Consider the following 19,704-nt stretch of genomic DNA (forward strand, 5'->3'; position numbering starts at 1 on the left):
TGCCATTCCTTATGGTAAGTTAACCATGTCTTTCATGTACTAGATTTCACTCCTTTTAGTACGTCCCTAAGGAACCCATCCGGTTGTATCACACACAGTACTTTTGCGGGGTTAATGATGGAATGTTCCTGTTCAGTATCCATTTCCTTGTAAGATGATTGTCTAGTAAGTTCCTTAGTAATATCACTTAACCTAATGAACCCCGCTAGAAAGGACAGATATGAAAGGTCTCCTCAAAGGAAATAATCAGAAACAATACCTTCTGTTATTGAAGCCAAACAAGGATTAGGTTACCAAGAAATGTTTATATTCACATAAGATATTCACATAAGATATTTAAGATTCATATTCCGATTAACATGATGTTGCAGGCAAGTAAAAATAGCAAGAGCTACACTTCAGATTCAGTGAGAGATCAAAAAGGTCAAACACGCATTCATAATCGTTACTTAGAGCACAAGAAACATTCTCAGAAAGGTTACACTGTTATCATCACAGTAAACACTATATTCTCATCAGGATTAACGTGGCTAAACATTCAAGCGATATGAAATAACTTGCTAGTTTCCAATGTTCAAACAAATGAAGTCCCACCAAGGTTTGGAACCAAATCTAGGTCCTTTCGCCTTAAAATACTGTTCGTTTCAAGTTTTGTAAACACGGAGAAAGAAACCAAAAGGCAGGTCATTTAAGTGTCAATGTTCGGAAATACGAGGATTCAAAGTTGCAGAAGAAACGCCCCTCGAGTCTCAAAGGAATCGCCAGCCGGCAGCTTAGAAGAACAAAGGATCAATCCTACCTGCATCTCAGATAAGCGGATGTTCGTGGTAGTTTACTACCATTTAGCAAGCAGCGGGAACAGGTGCAGAAGTGAAGACCTCTCAGGCGCGGAGACCGGAGCGAAGGCAGGAGACATCCATACTCGGGAAATCAGGAAGGATAATCCGCACGGTGTTCAGGGCGTGGTCCCCTTTTATAGTCCTTAGCCGAGATACAGGAGCTGTCGAGGGAAAAAAGACCTCGGCAGCAAATCCAAAATCGGGACCAAGGAAACAAGCATTGGCAAATGTGGTGTAAAAGCGGTAACACGTAAAAGGTAGCTTGCCTAGCGAAACAGAAACAAGCATTGGCAAACAGTACACGGAGACACATAACACATTGGGCATAGCCAAAGATAATGCAACAAGCATTGGCAAGCAAGAGGCTGAGACTGGCAAATAGAGTCAATGAAGCACGTGGCCGAAAACAAGGAAAGGTGCTTAGGAGCCCACACCAAATATACAATGGAAGAGTCATGGGCATTAAAGTTAGCAGTAGGAAACAAGAAGTGTGGAATGTCATAGCAAGAGGCCATGGATCCTGACAGTTTCATTTGTGTAATCGTTTCATAAACATGTACATTAAAAAACTAAATACGCTCCACTGTTTTAGAAAATCTTTACAGCTTGCTAGATCACCCTTTAAAGTTACAACTACGAAAACCTACTTACTTAAGCTGTTGAATTCGGCTTCAAATGTAAAGCATAAGTTCAAGCTAGCATATCATATGTCTAAAAGGTTTAACATAATTGATATGCAAATTTAAATACTACCCTTTCTTAATGGTGACACCTTATCTCTCCTATATCCCACAATTTCCATGAGCAAAGCAAAAGAAATTCTGAGGCCCTGAAGAAATAAGGCTTACTGTGGGGTTCAACTTAATCTGCTGTTTGGGAGATTCCATGTTTTAGGGTGATATTCTGTGACAGGGTGCAGGCACCAGAAGAATTTTAGCCTAGTTCATCACATTGGAGAATGAGGGTCTGGGTAAATATCTAATCTGGTGAAGAACCATCCCTTCTTTAAACCCCATGGTGACCAACTATAGTTTATTCTCTATTTCGTTCCCTTGCCATAACAAAATAAAAGTCTTGGGTTATTTATGGAAGGGAATACTTTTTGTTTCTTCCAATTTTTAAAAGAAAAGAGGAGGGGGGGGGCAGCGTTCAAAGCACATCAGCGTGCATAAATACGAAAATGTTTTTACCTACCACGTACTTGACATTTTACAGCTTTTCATATTTGCTATTAAAAAACCATTGAAATTCACTGAAAAAACCATAGGTTATAGACCATATATAGTTAGGAATTAGCATTTACAAAACCTTAATTTACTCGCACAAAACCATTGAAATTCGCATATATAGTTAGTTGCGCTAACTATATATCGCGCACCCGCAATCCACTGCTGCTGATGTCACATATTACATCATTCATGACATGGTCAGTGACATCACTGATGACATCACTGATGACAACCCAAATGACATCACTGATGACATCACTGATGACATCAATCATGTGATAATACGATCAACCTCTTCAGACTCTAATATAACCTTAGATACATTCAGAGTAAACGGACACTCACAGACTATCACTCATCCATGGAGTTACTCACACACCTAGTCAGTCATGCACTGAATCAATCACACGTCCATTTCCTCAACTATACAGTTATACACACCTTACTTATTGAAACATATTCTAACACATATTTACTCTCGTATACAATCACTGATACAAGTTCACAATGATCCATACAGCCGCTCACACATTCAGTGGCTCTTATGCATAGTTATTTATATATGTCAACTCTCACATGTACTGTGTTTTACATATGTACTTACTTTGACATGTAGCACTGAGATATCCATTCACTCACCAATACACTCATGCACACAGTCAACCACCCATACAGCTGTTTCCACATGCACTTTTGAACCCATACATCTAGTGAATCAACTGCTCACACATCTATGCACAGAGTCACACACCTCCCAGCCACCCACACACACACACACTCAGTCTCCCATACAAATACTTGGGCAACCAATCAATAACCCATATAGTTACTCATATAGCTACTGATCAACACATGCAGCAGTTTACAGAACAACAGATATAATGATGCACAAATTAAGACAGTTTAGTCACTAACCCATGCACTCAGTGAGACACATTTAATCATTCTCTCATACAGTCAGTCATGCACCTACTAAATCCTGCATCCAGACACTTATACATCCACTCATTCTTCAATATGTAAGACATATTTTAACTTTACAGAAACATTCAGTCACTGGATGATGTCAACAGTGATGTCATCAGTGATGTCACTGACCATGTCATGAATGATGTAATATGTGACATCGTCAGCAGCGGATTGCGAGTGCGCGATATATAGTTAGCGCAACTAACTATATATGCGAATTTCAATGGTTTTGTGCGAGTAAATTAAGGTTTTGTAAATGCTAATTCCTAACTATATATGGTCTATAACCTATGGTTTTTGCAGTGAATATATATATATACATAATGCCGGTAGTCATGGCAGAGCACGTCAATGTCTGTCCCGCTTATTGTGATGAAAATCTGATCACCTGGACAGCTATGCACGAGGCATTCTATCTCCTAATCTCCATCAGGTTGCACCAGTTGCTTAAATATTCTCTCCAGAAAGCCATGGAAAAAGAGAACCACAGTAGTAAGATGTAGGGGATGAGGTTGTCATCTGTTGGCAGTGTCCGTACTCTATCTTGCAACCATTATTTCTAGAAAACTTCATGTTTGCGAATAGATACGGGCAAGCTGAGTGATGGGTAGAATGATAGCATTTGCAAAGCATGAACCTTGCACACACGTTGAGATGATCACAATTAGTATAGCAAAACATATAATGTTAATCTAAATAAACATAAGGGACCCTGTTTTTCCTAAACCTCCAGCCAGTTCTTGCACAGACTGGGTCAAAGAGAGATTGGTGGTCAGATTATGTGTACAGTTGTCCATTGGTCTGCCTATCCATGGACGACTGCCACACTGCGGGACTCTGAGGGTTTGGGCTACCCCGGTCACCCCGCCCTCCCGTTAGCAGGTACACTGGAGACAGTATGGGTGGTGTTCGGTCTCTTTATTCTGGCTCTTTGTCTGTTTATCCCAATTTCTTTTGGGTGATCCTGTCATGTCTCATAGTTTGGAGTGTCAAACAATGAACACCCACACACACACACAGAGCCACACCCAGAGCCACACACACACAGAGCAACACACACACACACCCACACACACAGAGCCACACACACAGAGCCACAGCCACACACACACAGAGCTACAGCTACACACACACAGAGCCACAGCCACACACACACAGAGCCACACACACACACAGCCCAACACAGAGACACACACACACACACAGAGCCACACACACACACAGAGCCACACACACACAGAGCCCAACACACACACACAGAGAGAGCCCAACACACACACACACAGAGCCCAACACACACACACACAGAGCCCAACACAGACACACACAAACAGAGCCCAACACACACAAACAGAGCCCAACACACACACAAAGCCCAACACACACACACAAAGCCCAACACACACACAAAGCCCAACACACACACACAGAGCCCAACACACACACACAGAGCCACACACACACACAGAGCCACACACACACAGAGCCACACACACCCACCCAAACACACAGAGCCACACACACAGAGCCACAGCCACACACACACACAGCTACAGCCACACACACACAGAGCTACAGCCACACACACACAGAGCCACAGCCACACACACACAGAGCCACAGCCACACACACACAGAGCCCAACACAAAGACACACACACAGAGCCACACACACAGACAGAGTCACACACACACACAGAGCAACACACACACAGAGCTCAACACACACACACACAGAGCCCAACACACACACACACACACACCCAAACACACACACACACACAGAGCCCAACACACACACACACAGAGCCCAACACACACACACACAAAGCCACGCACACACAGAGCCACACACACACACAGAGACACACACACACACACACAGCCACACACACAGAGCCACACACACACACACACACACACACAGCTACACACACAGAGCCACACACACAGAGCCACACACACAGTCACACACATAGACAGAGCCACACACACAGACAGAGCCACACACACACACAGAGCCACACACACACACAGAGCCCAACACACACACACAGCCCAACACACACACACAGCCCAACACATACACAGACACACAGAGCCCAACACACACACACAGAGCCACACACAGAGCCACACGCACAGAGCCACACACACACAGAGAGCCACACACACACACACCCACACCCACAGAGCCACACACACACACACACACACACACACACACAGAGGCACACACACACAGAGAGTCGCACACACACACACACAGAGAGCCACACACACAGAGAGCCACACCTACACAGAGAGCCACACACACAGAGCCACACACAGAGCCAGCCACACACACACAGAGCCAGCCACACACACACAGAGCCAGCCACACACACAGAGAGCCACACACACACACACACAGAGGCACACAGAGACACACACACAGCGCCCAACACACACAGAGACACACACACACACACACACACAGCTACACACACAGAGAGCCACACACAAAGCCACAGAGACACACACACACCCTCACCCCTGGGAGTCTCCTTATTTACAAATGGGTTATTCGAGGCCTCCACCAACTCCCAGAGCTCACCCGTTGCTTCCCTCAGTGTAGGTCAGCCACACGCCCATCTCTGCCCAGTAATGCCCCAGGGAACAGAGGCAAGAAAAAAAGCAAGTTCTAACTTCCAGTGGCTTGACTACCTTTAAAGTGGATCACATAATATCAGTGCTTTATATAGGGAAGTACTTTCTGGTACGCATCACGTGCACTACTTTAATTTGAAAGGAAGAATATCTTACCAGCATTGAAGAAATACTTTTAATGGGGGAGTATCAGCACTTCTCAGAGGCAAGCAGGTACTCTTTAGTAGTAAGTACCGCACTTTTCAATCTCCATTTAAAGCACTGCTAATATGACAGCAGTGTGTACTTCTGAATAGTGCATGGCGCAGGGACCTCGCTTGACTGGGGTTCTGCTGCAAGGGTAGGTTTCTCCACCGAAGTAGGGACAGCTTCTAGTGTCTGAGCGTTTTCCTGAGAGGGCTCTCTGGCGAGCAGCAAAACCTCCGTGTGCCATTATTGCTAAAGATTAACTCCTAATTCTCGACCTGTGCTGACTCTGTACCACCGAGATGTGTTGACGTGACGGTACCTGTCCAGGGCACGAGAAGCCCGGTGTCAGGATCAGGGCAGCAGCTCTGGGGATCTTCATGTCGGTGTTGGTTCAAGTGCCGGCGCTGAGAGGCAGGTGGGATACGCCGGGGTCAGCAGGCTGTGAATGTCATGCTCTGGCTTCTATGACTTCCTGTAACAGAGGTACCGGTGAATGTTCCACAATACGTGATGACGACATAAAGCTCATGCATGCTTACAGTGTGTCGTATGCAGTTTGCTCTCACAGAGAACTAGAGCACTGACTCTGATACAACAACGTGCAACATTAGGCTCCACGCTTTTCAGCAAAACACATGCAAAGTCCTTTGTAGTTTGGTTAATGCAATATTTTTTTTTCTTGTAAGGAAGCCTATTGGGTTATTACTGAGAAAATATGTGCTGGTCAAAGTGGCTCAGCTGGGTTGACGCGAAAAATGTTTGTTATGCTTTTACTGATTCACGATACATATTTTAATTAAGTCTATAAAACAATTGAAACTCTGAAGTTCTTTTCAGCTTCTTTTACATAGTAAACACAAACAGAAGGCAACAATCTTTCTAGGTTTACGAACCTGTCTGGCCAGACTACCAGGTCCTAGGAGAATAAGCATTGGGTAGGCTCACGCAGGAGTCTGTAAGCCCCGTCCTTTTCAGACTCGGGGTGTGTTTTTTGTTGAATGACTGAAGATGTCATGGAGAGAATGGACAGCAAAAAACAGGCCCCTCAATCCGAAACGGACGGGGCTTAGAGTGACAGGCAAAACTCTTCTCCAATGGCTGGCCGCCGTTTAGGAATCCAGCCAATGGAGAAGAGCTGGCTCGTTTACCTCGGTACTAGAAGACATAAAATCTCGCCAGCGAGACTGCGCAAGCGCAGCCTACGCTAGCCGAGACTTAAAAAGTGGTGGTTCTCAGTACCGGTGAGTACCGACCCATTTAAAGCACTGCCTTCAGGTAGAGTTCGCGCTGTATAAATGTGCACACACAAAAAAACGGAAAAGAAAGAATCCCAGGTAAGCGCAGTAAGCTGAACGGAAAGATTTTGAGTGCTCGGTAAATCGCTATTTCATTGGCAACTAAGGAAGTCATCGGGACTCCAAATTTCACCAGCTTGGAATGATTTTGGGGAACAGGCCAGAGGCGCAACTACTTATCAGGTGATTCCTTGCTCATCTATGGCCTACTTGCTAGGGGATACACTCGCCTGCATAAATGTAAAACCATCAATAGACTTACGGTCTTAGCTCTTCTTGCGAAGCCAGCCATCACAATGCATTGGAAGGCCACCAGGCATCTCAGAGTAGTTAGATGAAGGGAGGAGCTTGATAAATAGGCAGAGTTTGAGAGTGCAGTCCTGCTCCAAGATGTGAAGAGGGGGTGCGGCACAATTGACCGGGGCGCGACTGGAAGAACCAAATGTTTGGGGGACCCTGATATGGATACACCAGAGGGCCCCCCACCACTGTAGGCAGATTAGATAATGGGGCTGTTTAGATATATTCTGGACCCAAGCATTGTAGGGGTTAAGAAGATGTGCACATATATGTGGGCTGAGCAGAAACTGACAGTAGTAGTGTTCTTGGACAGCATGGCAAGGGGCACGGGTGGTGAGGGTTGGGGAGGTGGGTATGTTTTCTATGAGTGAGAAGGGTCTGATATGCATAACACTGTATGCACTGCTTGCTTGCTTGGTGGTGACGAATACTGCAACGATTTACTCTTGATGCACTGTATGTAACGACTTTCTATTGTACCGAGCCCTTGGACCACTTGAAACAGAAAATGAAAATGATGTTTAAGAAAAGAGTGGAGTAAGAAGCCTGCTAGCCTGCCACTGAACAGAGTGCATGCCAACTAGTGGTGGGCGAGTCACTAAATTAACAGGGCTGAGCTGAGCCCTGAAAATATTACAACAAACTTCGTATAAAATATGATAAAGTCTCTTTAAAATTCAAAAACGTGTATTTCTTTAACACGTGGAAGTTTTAACATTAACAAGGCACATTATAGCACTGTACTGAGACGTACTTATTAAAAGTGATAGTTTTGTACAACTGGTAGTCAGAACTTCCATATTTGAAAGTGTGATAATGAATTAAAAAAACGTTTTGGTGAAATAAACTATGCTTAATATCACACAATTTAAGTGGGGAAGCACCCAATTTATCCAGGTTACATTCCGCAAGGTCACATGCATTGTTCATAAGCAGGGAGAAATTAAGTATTGTACCTAGAATCACAGGATGTTTGGCAAACGCTGAGACTGGAATCTGGTTCCCCAATTACACGGTCAGCAGCTCTGACAGTAATGCCACATCCTGGGTTGAGGAGGAGCAGGCATTGATCGCCCGCCAGTCCTAGCGAGGCTCGAGGCTCATGGCTCACCCACAGTGGGGTAACAATAGCCCCTGCATCCCCTGCAGTGCGGGGGGGGCCAGGCTCAAGGGGGCCCCTCCGACACTATGCTTGGGCGGTGAGCTCCTGGCCTGAGAGCTCCAGACTGGGTCTGAAATGTGGGGGGCCAACTCCATGTACTTCGCAGGGCCCCCCTCAAGTTTCTTTACGCCGCTACGATTTGCCCACCTGTCATGCCAACAAAGACATGGTGAAGGCCGGACACAGTCTCAAGGCTCCCTCCCTCCATAGCCTCAACGACCTTTCTGCACAAACTCCACTGTGAAGTGTAATCGCGATTTGCAGGAGCAAGACTTTTACCTCTGATAAATACTCGGAATCTTTCCTGAGCCCTTACAGCCGCTTGTTTATTCCATGATAAAAACGCAGAGATTTGAAGACATTGTTTTTTCATAACATATCTGAAGCCTTCCCTGCAGTAATAACGGTTCATTTATCCCAGGATTTTAATATTGGGTGGGGGGAGTGGGTTGGGGGGCGGGGGAGGCGTGCATCACCAAGCTATGTCTGAGTATTCTTTAGCCTGGAAGAGGAGAGTGTGAGTGTCTGCAGGCCAGAGGTTTAAGCCGCATTTCTCAACAGTAGCAAGAACCTTATGTTAATGTCTGCAGCAGATACAACGACTGGACATCATCAGGTAGCTAGAAATCACGAGAGCTGTCACGGATCTTAACCCCACACGCTACGTTTGGAGGGGTCGAGCAACATATTGTCGAGCAAATCCTCCCTGTCTGAAGTGATTGTTGCCAGAGATGGAAAGATTACTCGGGAGGAGGGAAGATCCGCGCTGTGGGTAACAGTGCAATGTTTCACCAAATGACTCCCTCTCCCTTTCTACTCTTCGCGCAATAAACAGACCACGCAGTGTCAGCGTAAAAGGCCATTTTATTAGACCAGAACTGCGTAATCTGTACATAACAATAACATAACAGAATAATAACAACAAACCCCCACTCACACTCCCCTCTCATTCGTTTCACTCGTTCCACTTCATCACAAAGCCCTAGAAGCTCCATATCATGCTTTATTCCTGCCCCTCAATCACTTGTCATCCAGCCCACTCCTTGCGTCCTGCCATTCATGCTTCTATCCGCCCTACGAACTCCCCCCCCCCCAAGGGATGGGTGTGCCCGCTCTTGATCCCCGTTGTCCCTTCCAGTCCCACCTAAAGCAGCTCTGGACTAAACTGGCACGCTAGAGACCGACCCCAAAAACCACCTCCAACAGCCGGGTGGGTGGGTGGCCTTTTTGCTCCCTCCCGATGGTGCCAGGCACAGGAAGAGGAAGTTCCCTTCCTCCCCTGCGCCTAAATACCCACCCCCTAACTCCTCCCCTTCCCCTACCTGGCCTATCGTGCGCGAATGACTCCGGGGGAAGACTAGTCTACGACTGTGCTTCCCCCGGGACCCGGCATTTTACGGTGCTTATGTGATGTCGTTTCCACAGCAAAATGAACGTAGTAAACACATTCCATTTCATTGATTGCTAAAACCTACGTTTTATAAATAAATGTGCACTAAATGCACAGGTATTCTTTAGGCTGCAGGATAGATCACAGGTTAAGAGTTTGCTGTTTAGAGTAACAATCAGGTTTGTATATAGCATCTTATACCACCTGCTGCCACCTCCAAGTGCTGTAAACAGTAGATGCTACTATTGCCCATTGCATTGGTACTCAGTTTACCGAGCTAAGTCGGCTAGATGGCTGTGTGGGACTGGCCGGCATTTGGACCTGCATTTAGTCCAGCGCACATTTCAGCTCAGTGAGCCATGTACCTGCTCATCTGCATCCGTGCTGCCACAGCTCACTGGTTGGAAGCCCGGCGTGCCCGACGACGCCTCTTTTGCCTTGAGAAGTTGGTAAATTGACTAACAGTGAAGAGAGTCGAAGTAGCAGTTTTTTTTACTCTGCGGTAGCAAGCACTATACAAGTAGTCCCCAAATAACACAATAGCATTTACGAGAGTAAGGGAACAGTAATTAGCCGGTGCTCCCAGTGTAAAATCGGAAATGATTAATCGGACCAGGAACCAATAAGGACCAAGGAAACAAAATGCCAATTGCAAGAAGCAGGCCATATTGCCAGATTACACTATGGTAGAGTGTTTAAAGCAGGCCTTGCTACAGCTGACGCTCAACCTAAAAATGGTCTTGCAGAAGAGACCCAAAAAATTAAAACGGACTCCTGCAGCAGAACACTTTCCTTGACGAAAAGTCTGACAGTCGACGCGGCACGTAATGAGCTGACGTCACACGTACTGACAGACTGGGCTGGCTTCTAACAGGCGTACGCGCAGGCCGCAGTGTAAATAGAGAGTTAAATGGTGCACCCCCGTAGAGATGGACGGAGAGCAGGCCTCGACTTCCCGGGATTCTCAATTGTTGGCGCAGGCAGGGCTTTAAGTGGGATGAAAAAACTGGGGGGTCTCTCAAAAGGGCGTGGCCAGTGTAATTAGGGGCGTGGCTTTAAATCACTTACGCACAAAATCTGTGCTTAGCATAGTGTGCCACCCGACTTGTATTTTGCTGTTTCCGTCATTGCATCCAGATATTTGATACAAGTAACATCATACCTACAATAAGTAAGGAATATTGGATTTATCAATGGTTATTACTTGCAGAAGATAAATAAGCTGCAACTATGACTTGTATATAATATTGACAACGCTTCCAAATAAATCCCTGGTGACCCTACCACAATGTTGCTGCTCCTGAGTTTCAGAAAGAGAAGGGAAATCCAGAAAGAAAATGACTCTTAAAGGATTTCCCTTCCCCCACAACGCTCCCCTGGCATGACGTCATGCTGTAACTTCTCTACTACTGAGAAGTGAGCAGTGTGAGCAGCGCACATCCATGTGCCTGGTGCTGTCTCGAAACGGGTTTCTATCAGGCTTTGTTTTGCGCCAAGGTACTTTTTTCCGGACTGCAGTGACAGCAAACAGCGGTCATTGCAGTCCGGTGATAAAAAAAAACGGGCCGCCTGTGTCAGGGCTCAAAACAGAGCCCGATAGAGACCCGTTTCGAGGCCCCCTGAAAAAAACTGCCGGTGCTCAGACCCCTTGAGACCCGGCCCACTTAAAGCCCTGGGCGCAGGAGCAGGAGGCGGAGGCGGAGGGAGAGGTGAGTACACGCCCTGACGGGGAGAAGGTCCCAGGAGTACGTATGGCGCAGTACAGAGGACCCCTGGGAGGGGACCATAGGTCCTAAGGGTATTTATTGGCTTTTGTGCGCAGCGGTGTGTGTGTATGTGTGCGTCTGTGTGTGTGTGTGGGGGGGGGGGAGGGGAGCGGGGCGGCGGTGTGGCGGTGTGTGTGTATGTGTGTCTGTGTGTGTGCGCATGTGTGCGTGCTGGCCGGCCTCAGTAATGCTGTGTGTGTGCTTGCATGTGTGCCTGTACGTGCGGGTCCACAGACCCGATCGCCGCTCGTGCCCCGGTCTATCTCCCTTGATAGACATCTTGGCAGCAATAGGTCTCGAGGAGGAGACCTAAAAAGGACACCGTCAGATTATTTCGGTCTGGTGCTAATTTCAGGGAAGAGTGCTCACGTCACCCGTGCTCCATATTGTGTTGTGCCTAGGTGCCAGGGGGATTTATAGTGCTTTGGGGTGGTGTGGCCCATAACCCCTGCCTACCATCCCCTAAAAGAAAAAACCCTGTTTGGGGCACTTGCCTTGTCCCACGACCCTCCTGGGCAGTGGGGTTGGGAGTCACAGCCTCCTCTTCTCCTGTTGGAGTACTGGACACAGGGCATTGCTCCTGGAGCGGTCTTCTCTCTGCATCTTCTCCTCCTCGGCTGAAAACGATCCTTCGGTCCTCTCTCCCTCGTCTGCGTCTTTTCTCTCTGCGCTCTCCTTGAGTTCGATTCCCGGCATCTCCTTGTTGTCCTTGACTCTGCCATGCGGCGTTCTGGTTGGTGGTCCGTCGCTTCCTCCTTAGGGTGCTGGACTGCTCAGCTCGCTTCCGGTCCTGAAGATGGTGTGCACCATGTTGGAAATGTCGGAAGGACCCGTTGTTGCGGGAGGGAAACCCTCACAGGGACAATCTGCAGTATTACAACTGCAGGGGTCGGATTGCCACAAGACCAGCCGCACCACTGGGATCAAGGATCCCGCTGGGCCGGCGGTCTTTCACCAGCAGGAAGATGCTGGCAGTATTGTAGCCACATGTAATCCCTCCCTGGATTTGCGCCCCCTTCATGCACGGTGTGGCATATGTGCCACACCGTGCAGGAAGCTGCAGTTGGCAGCAGTCACATGACCACTTGCCAGACCATGATTTAAATCCTGATCTGGCAGGCTGTCACACCACGGCTTTGGCGGTCCTACAGACGGAGCGTTGCACCATCCACTGTAGGACCTCCAAACTTGTAATTAGACCCTTAGTCCTTGAGACTACAAGACAGGAAGACCAATGGAGAATCTCCTGACTCAAAGTGAACCAAATGTGTGTTCTTTAGGAATGCTAATTGACTTTCAGGGAGTCCCAATGCTCCAGGGACCGTTGTCAAAAAGCAAAAAAACATAGGAACCTTCATGGGCTATAGAAAAAATGCAAGGTTGGCACAGAGGCACAGGTCATTGGAGGCTTTCATCCCTACAGCATGTATGTGATAAAAAAACGAAAACAGAAATGTAGTCATATTCAGAGTAAACAGGCCAGATGGCAAATTTGGTAAGCTAAAGGTGAGCATGTGTTATATAAATTGTGAGCCAAAACATGTTGAATAAGAAACTATATTTTTGCATCTCATTAAAGTTTGATCACTTTTTGACGAACCATTACATAACTTCTTCAATAAATTCGGAAATGACCATTTTGTTTTCTTTGGAAATTTTGGTGAGAACTATGTAGATGAGGCCTAACTATTAGGTCTCTTGGAGTAGCCTCACAGATCAAATGTAAGATGAAATCATATATAATAAGTCAACATTTTGTTTAGAACCTTAACAGGGCTTTCTGAGCTTTCTTTTCTGGGGCCGATGAAATTTAAGTATGGTTTTAATATTTACCTGTTTATTTCTAAAGCCCATTTGTGGATCACTTAGTATCCTTCTTGTCTGTGCTTTGGTGCAGCGGGGACTGGTCAGAAGCTGGTTTATCTGGAGATCCCTAAAGTGTGTCAGCAAGGTCCTGAATACTGGTGCCAGAGTGATGAGACAGCCTCATTATGCATGAAAGAAGATTTCTGCATGGAGCTCTGGATGGATACTGCTGCCGAGGTAAGTGTTTCAAAAAAACATTATCTCCTTGACATTTTTTTCTGTCGATACTTGGGTTGTTTTTAGCTATATGTCAGATTATTTTAATTAATAGAAAATAGTGATACACACTAGTGATCCTCCCTTCATGCTGGCTTACCTCACAGCGCTGTAGGAAACCGGGCTCACGGTGCATGAGGCTTTGAGCAACTGGAATCTGACACTGGCAGAGCAAACTTCATCCAGTTTAGGCAGCACCATCACAATCATAAGCGAAACACCCTCCTCTTTTGCAGCAATCTTGGAACTGGTGGCACCAAACCATACTAAACACGGACGATTGCAACACACATAACAAAACTATATGCTTAAAATCAGCACATTAACAACACCCACACAACTCAATGAGACAGAATCCTCAACACTTGAGTGTGAATGTTCTTGAACTCCTACAGTGCTGCAAGTGTATGAGGATGGAAATAGACAACTATATAAACAAACCTATTGTGAACCCCACTCTCGGGGGCAGACCCAGGTGGAGGAATGAGACACAGGATATGCTCTTCAGAGAATAGGAGAATGGATAGGTGTCTCTCGAGCTTCACCACAACAAGTAACTCTCATATAGAAATGAAATGTTAGGAGTGAGACAGCTCTGAGAGTAACTCTCATCTACAAGTAAGCCTTGTATATAGGTATGGATCCCCATTCTGGCACCTGGAGACAGTAGAAGCGCACAGTTGTTGAGATTTCACAATAAAAGGTTATTTATTATGCACAATTCCTCCAATTATCACAATAATCTCAGCAGTCATAATACGAAGTAAGGTAAATATGAGAACTACTTCGAACATTGAACACTCCTGCTATCTTAATTAGATCAGTCTAGTCCCTACCTAATATTTACATGTGTAAATATTAAAAGGGTTGTGGCGAGTGCATTGGCTGAATGGTATCTGAATTCTATAACTATTACTATAAGAAGCCACTCAAGTATCCCGCATACCTCAGAAATCTGTTGGGTCCGCAGCCAGATAGCAGTGCTTCAGCATCAGCTATGAAAATAAATGTGATCTTGCACACACTGTTAACATTACCATTCCAAAAAATAATTTTCTAGGCCGTAAGCCTGACACACGCCAACACACACACGAACACACACAGTAAAGAGTTAATGCTCTCATGCTGGCATACAATCAGGCCTGACTTGTATGTAACATGTATGTATTACCAGGAACGCCCTGCCACACATGACAAATCAATGTAACTTTACTTAGCATTTTAGCATGTGCTACAGAGCCGCATTCTGCTCTGTTCCCCATTGCCCACACTATGGTCCTACACGGGGGCATGACCAGCTGCTGCACATGATTGTTTAAATTGATGTTTTAACATATGCTTTCTCTGCATTACCTCTAAAATGTCAGGGAGCCTAACTGCAGACAACCCAATTGCCATATGAGCTCTAATGTAATCTGAGAAGTATAATTTTCTGTTAAATTCAACTTTGTTAAAAAAAAAAGCAACTTCCTATTAACCCACTCAGGCCCCTGCCCTATTGGCTCTTGCATTGTGCCGCCACTCACAAAATAAGTGGCTGAGTGACACACTGGAAGGCCTCTTTTTGATAAAAATGGTACCCAATCAATCAATTATTCAATGAGGTTTTTTTGAAAGCGCGCTACTCACCCGTGAGGGTGTGAAGAAGCTGGGGGGTGGGGAGGGGGGCAGCTCCGGTCATAAACTCACTTTATTATTATAGTTTTATTGACAAAGAATATAGGAACATCCTATTATCATAGCAAGACAAACTATTAGGCAATTTACCTAGATTTTCTCCTGTGTAGTGTCCATAATATGACCCAACAGGCTCTGACCCTCTTGTCCAGCCACCAACTTCTAACAAGTTGTTACTCAATTTCCTGGAATTTGGGAATTTCTGATTTTAGATGTCATGTCTGTCATTCTCCTAGCAAGTGGAAGGTTTTCTCCCACATTTAGTGCAACTTTGAAATTTGTGACATGTCTTGTCTACTGTCAGTTGGTCTTATCTTGCACAAATATATCAAATATCAGAGGAGCCTGAAATGAGCCCTTAAAGCTTGTGGCAGGCTTCTTGTTGGTAAAGGTATGGAATGGCTACTTCCTGATCATTAAAATATACTTAATTTTGACAAAAATGAAAAATATATTTTCAAATTGAAAATGTTTAAAACTGAAAAGAGATTAAATGTTATCAAGCAAAAAACAAGAACTACCTTTGCTCTCGTTGTCTATTTGTTATCACTCAGGACCCGAGGTTATTCACTGTTACCCTCTATAATTCTAGTTGTAATAATGATAGCTCCCTATTTCCATTATTACTGCTTTTACAGATAAATGGTGACAGAAAAACTTTTATTTTCATATCTGAATTTTTTTTTTAATGTGCATAAATACAGAAATAGGATTGCTTTTTGAGTTATTCTAAATACTGTCTGCCTTGACTACCAGGCCAATAGCTGTATGGATTGATAGGTAAGAGGTTAAAAAGCAAGGATTTTTAGAAAAGAGGCTTAAACAGCGGTAGATATGCACAAGGCTGATACTGAAATTAGCATATTTTCATGTAAATCCATTGATTTATCGTCTGCTGGTGTTCATAGCATTCAAACCTGACAGACATTTAAGCATTAGTAAGGATTTATCGGTTAAATAAATGTGGAAATATATTAATTTCAGTTAAATTTTTCACAAAACCCAAAATAAATATGGATAAATACAGATAAGATTAACAAAAAATAAATATGGATAAATACAGATGGAAATGTAAAAAAAAAAAATTGCATAATCCCTGGAGCCCTCGAAATAATTAACATTCTATTCAGGATTACAGTAAGCTATTGATTCCAAACTAAAGTGGAGCTAAAGAAAAACATTTTTACTGTTCCGTGTCCATCTTCAATATTTCCTCTACCCAAGGTTTCTTAGCTGCTTGCTTCTTGTTATATTGTGGGGGATTCCTACGCGTGGAGTGTAGGGTTGCTCCTTTCAACTTCACTTTGCACCTCCTTTATTTGTTTAACTGTTTTAATTTACTTACCTTTTCACTGAATCCCCACTGTCTAGGATCCAAAGTAGTGGAGGCGCAGTTTCAGGCTGATTGTGATGGAGTCAATCGGGTCAGCCCGGTCAAAGTCTTTACTTTCTAACTTGGCCAAATTTGCCATGTTTTAGGTGTCAGAGCACATACACTCAAGAGTGCCTTAGTACACAGAGCTAAGGTAGTGCGAGTTCAAGTACGAGGATGATCAGCCCTCAAAACATGGGGGGACCGAGCAAAAAAGGGGCATGCTCTCACACATTTGTATTTTGTGGACATGGTTTTCCAAGTCTTGGCATTTCTCCAGCACATGTAATTAGCCAAGAGTCGTTGTAGTGGAATTTTTCATTTCTGAGTTTTATCAGTTTGACGTAGGCCTGTGAAGCAATACTGCTTATAGCAACAACCAACCTCATGGCAGCATTTCTATTTCCTTTTATTTTACTTATGCCATTTACAAAAGAGACCAACCTAATGCAGAAGAGTCAGCCTTGCTGCAAAGCTACTAGGCCTCATACTCTATGGAAGAAAGCATCTCCAGATTCATTTTCTGATACTGAACATACAATTTTATTGAGTTTATTAGATATTTCCATCACTCTATTTCCCTCTTTTCTCCAACTTTACTAGCCGTGTAGAAGTTCTGTCTGGCATGGGTTTCAATTGGCCTTGCCAGCTATTCAGAATTACCAGACTATCTTGTGACTAGCTCTACTATCACTGCCCATCTAGTCTCCAAAAACAGCCCCAGAATGCCACTGATTCTTCTTTTTCCTACCAAGCCTATTAAAGCCACTGGCATGACCGACAGTTGATTTGTTCCCAGTCCTGGAGGCCTCTGATTGACACCAACCTGACAGTACTGACTCTGTCCAAAAAAAACTGAATTTTTGAGCCCCATAGACAACATATACCTGAATTCTCCTGCTTGCACAACATTTGAGAGCCACCCTAGTGTCATGTGACTGACTCTACCCCAGGCTTAAAGGGCCTTCAGTAGTTGCATCCAGCGGGGAAAGCTCTCAGTTTCCCTGTAGACTAGTCGGCCTAGTGGGCAGTGAAAGCAGCTCCCCACCCCAGTCCTGGGTCTGTAGAATGAACTTTTATGCACTATTAATATTATTTCATTTTGCCCCAGACGCTGATTGGCTCCGTTGCTGAAGAGTATGCTGGAGGTCTGAAGGAATGGAGGAGGAAAGATGGAACACACCCGCTGCGTGGTGACTGGGGAGGGATGTGCACTGCCTGCAAATCTGTATTCGACTTTTTGAAAAGACACGTAGCTAATGATCAGAACGATGTGAGTGTTAAAGCATGAGGCTGTGCGTGAAGTCCCCTCAAAAGCCCCGCCGTAGGAGCGCCTGAATGTATCCCATACCTGAGTCACGCAGGCCTCGGGTGACTGGCCCTGTATTCCCATGGACGCAGCACAAGGATTTTTGTGGGGTTTGGAAAGACACATTTCAACGTGTTTTTGTGTGAACTCCTTTCTGAAAGTTTGTTTGACATCATGAGGGTTTTGATTAGTAGTAAAATTACTAACAGAGAGCCCTAAATATGTTCTGCCCAGGGCCCCAAAAATTGTTAAAACAATACTGGTTCCATGTGTGTGTCCAGCCTTCGCAGTGACTGGCTCAATAGCCGTGTTCCGACCCTGTCAGCCACACAGCCCTATAGGATATAGGGCATAGGTTCTGTACCCCAAGACCTTGGGCTCATACAGTCTAAGAAGGCAGGCTCTGTTCACCTATATCAACCCTGGAGCAGCAACATTGTTCTAGAGGTGGCTTTGTAACCCAGCGCCAGTCACTGCAGCAATTCAGCCCAGGGTCTACCTCCCTTCTCTTAATCTTAGCCCCAGCCCTTTCAGTGTGCAATTAATCAAATTCATATTTCACAAATTAACACATGCATGTGATTAAACCCACCTTTTGTTTTCTGTCTCCTTGTTCATCCGACTCCCCCTCACCTGCTGCAGTCAGAGATCAGTAGAGCACTGGACCTCGCGTGCGACTCGTTTTCTTTTTTCATTAGGTTGCCCTGCAGATGGGTGATAAAGATATACAGAAGGGCGATTATGAAGGCTTTCGAGGAACACAAGGATTCAGCGTCAATGTGTGCCAGCCTGCGCCTGTGCAGCAGAGCATCATTCAGGAACCTTAGAAGTGATTCTCCTCCAGGAGTCACAGGTGGGTTACTCAAAACATTGAGCAGGTGGGTAGAGACAAAAGTCGATGTCTCTGAGGCAACAGGTGCCTGTGTTCTTTCGCTCAATTTCTAGGCATGCTAACAACAACTTTAGGATGATGACAGAGGTAGGTACAATGTGCACAAGTATCTACTCAGTTGTCTTAAGCACTACAAAACCCTCTGGGTTCTGATGACATTCTGAAACCGCTTGACTTTTGGCCATGTGGCTTATGAAGGGCTATAAGGGGGATGAAAAAAGTAAGGTTTCTTTATATGGGGCGTGGCCTATATAATTATGAGCATGGCTTAAACGTGTGAACTAATTTTCTGTGTGCTCCCCAACGGTATTTTGGCTCCTCTCTAAGCTTTCTTTTATTGCATCCAGATATATATCACAACAACTAAATACACCTAAAACCAGCCAGGGTTATTGGCTTCGTCAATGGTTGGTAGCTGTTGAAATTAAACAAGTAATTGACATTGAAAATAACAATAGTAACACATAACATTTTTATATCAACGAAAACATATTAAGATACAATATTTTTAACCACTAGATCAGTGAAAACGATATTAACCTCTTCGGTGCTCATGACGGAGCGGTTCCGTCATGAGCGTTGGTT

The 19,704-nt window shown here is 45.0% G+C and overlaps 1 protein-coding gene across 2 annotated transcripts in view; it reads left to right on the forward strand.

Moving 5' to 3' along the window:
• Positions 1 to 19,704, forward strand: part of LOC147679827 (prosaposin-like) — a 158,326-nt gene that overhangs the window by 24,822 nt on the left and 113,800 nt on the right. For both annotated transcript variants that reach the window (XM_086943383.1, XM_086943384.1), the window contains exons 2-4: positions 13,685 to 13,830; positions 18,030 to 18,191; positions 18,870 to 19,080. In XM_086943383.1, coding sequence (XP_086799509.1) covers positions 13,685 to 13,830; positions 18,030 to 18,191; positions 18,870 to 19,080 — 519 coding nt within the window. The remainder of the gene's footprint in view (positions 1 to 13,684; positions 13,831 to 18,029; positions 18,192 to 18,869; positions 19,081 to 19,704) is intronic.

This window comes from Lissotriton vulgaris, chromosome 11, assembly GCF_964263255.1.
Source record: "Lissotriton vulgaris chromosome 11, aLisVul1.2, whole genome shotgun sequence".
NCBI classification, from domain to species: Eukaryota; Metazoa; Chordata; class Amphibia; order Caudata; family Salamandridae; genus Lissotriton; species Lissotriton vulgaris.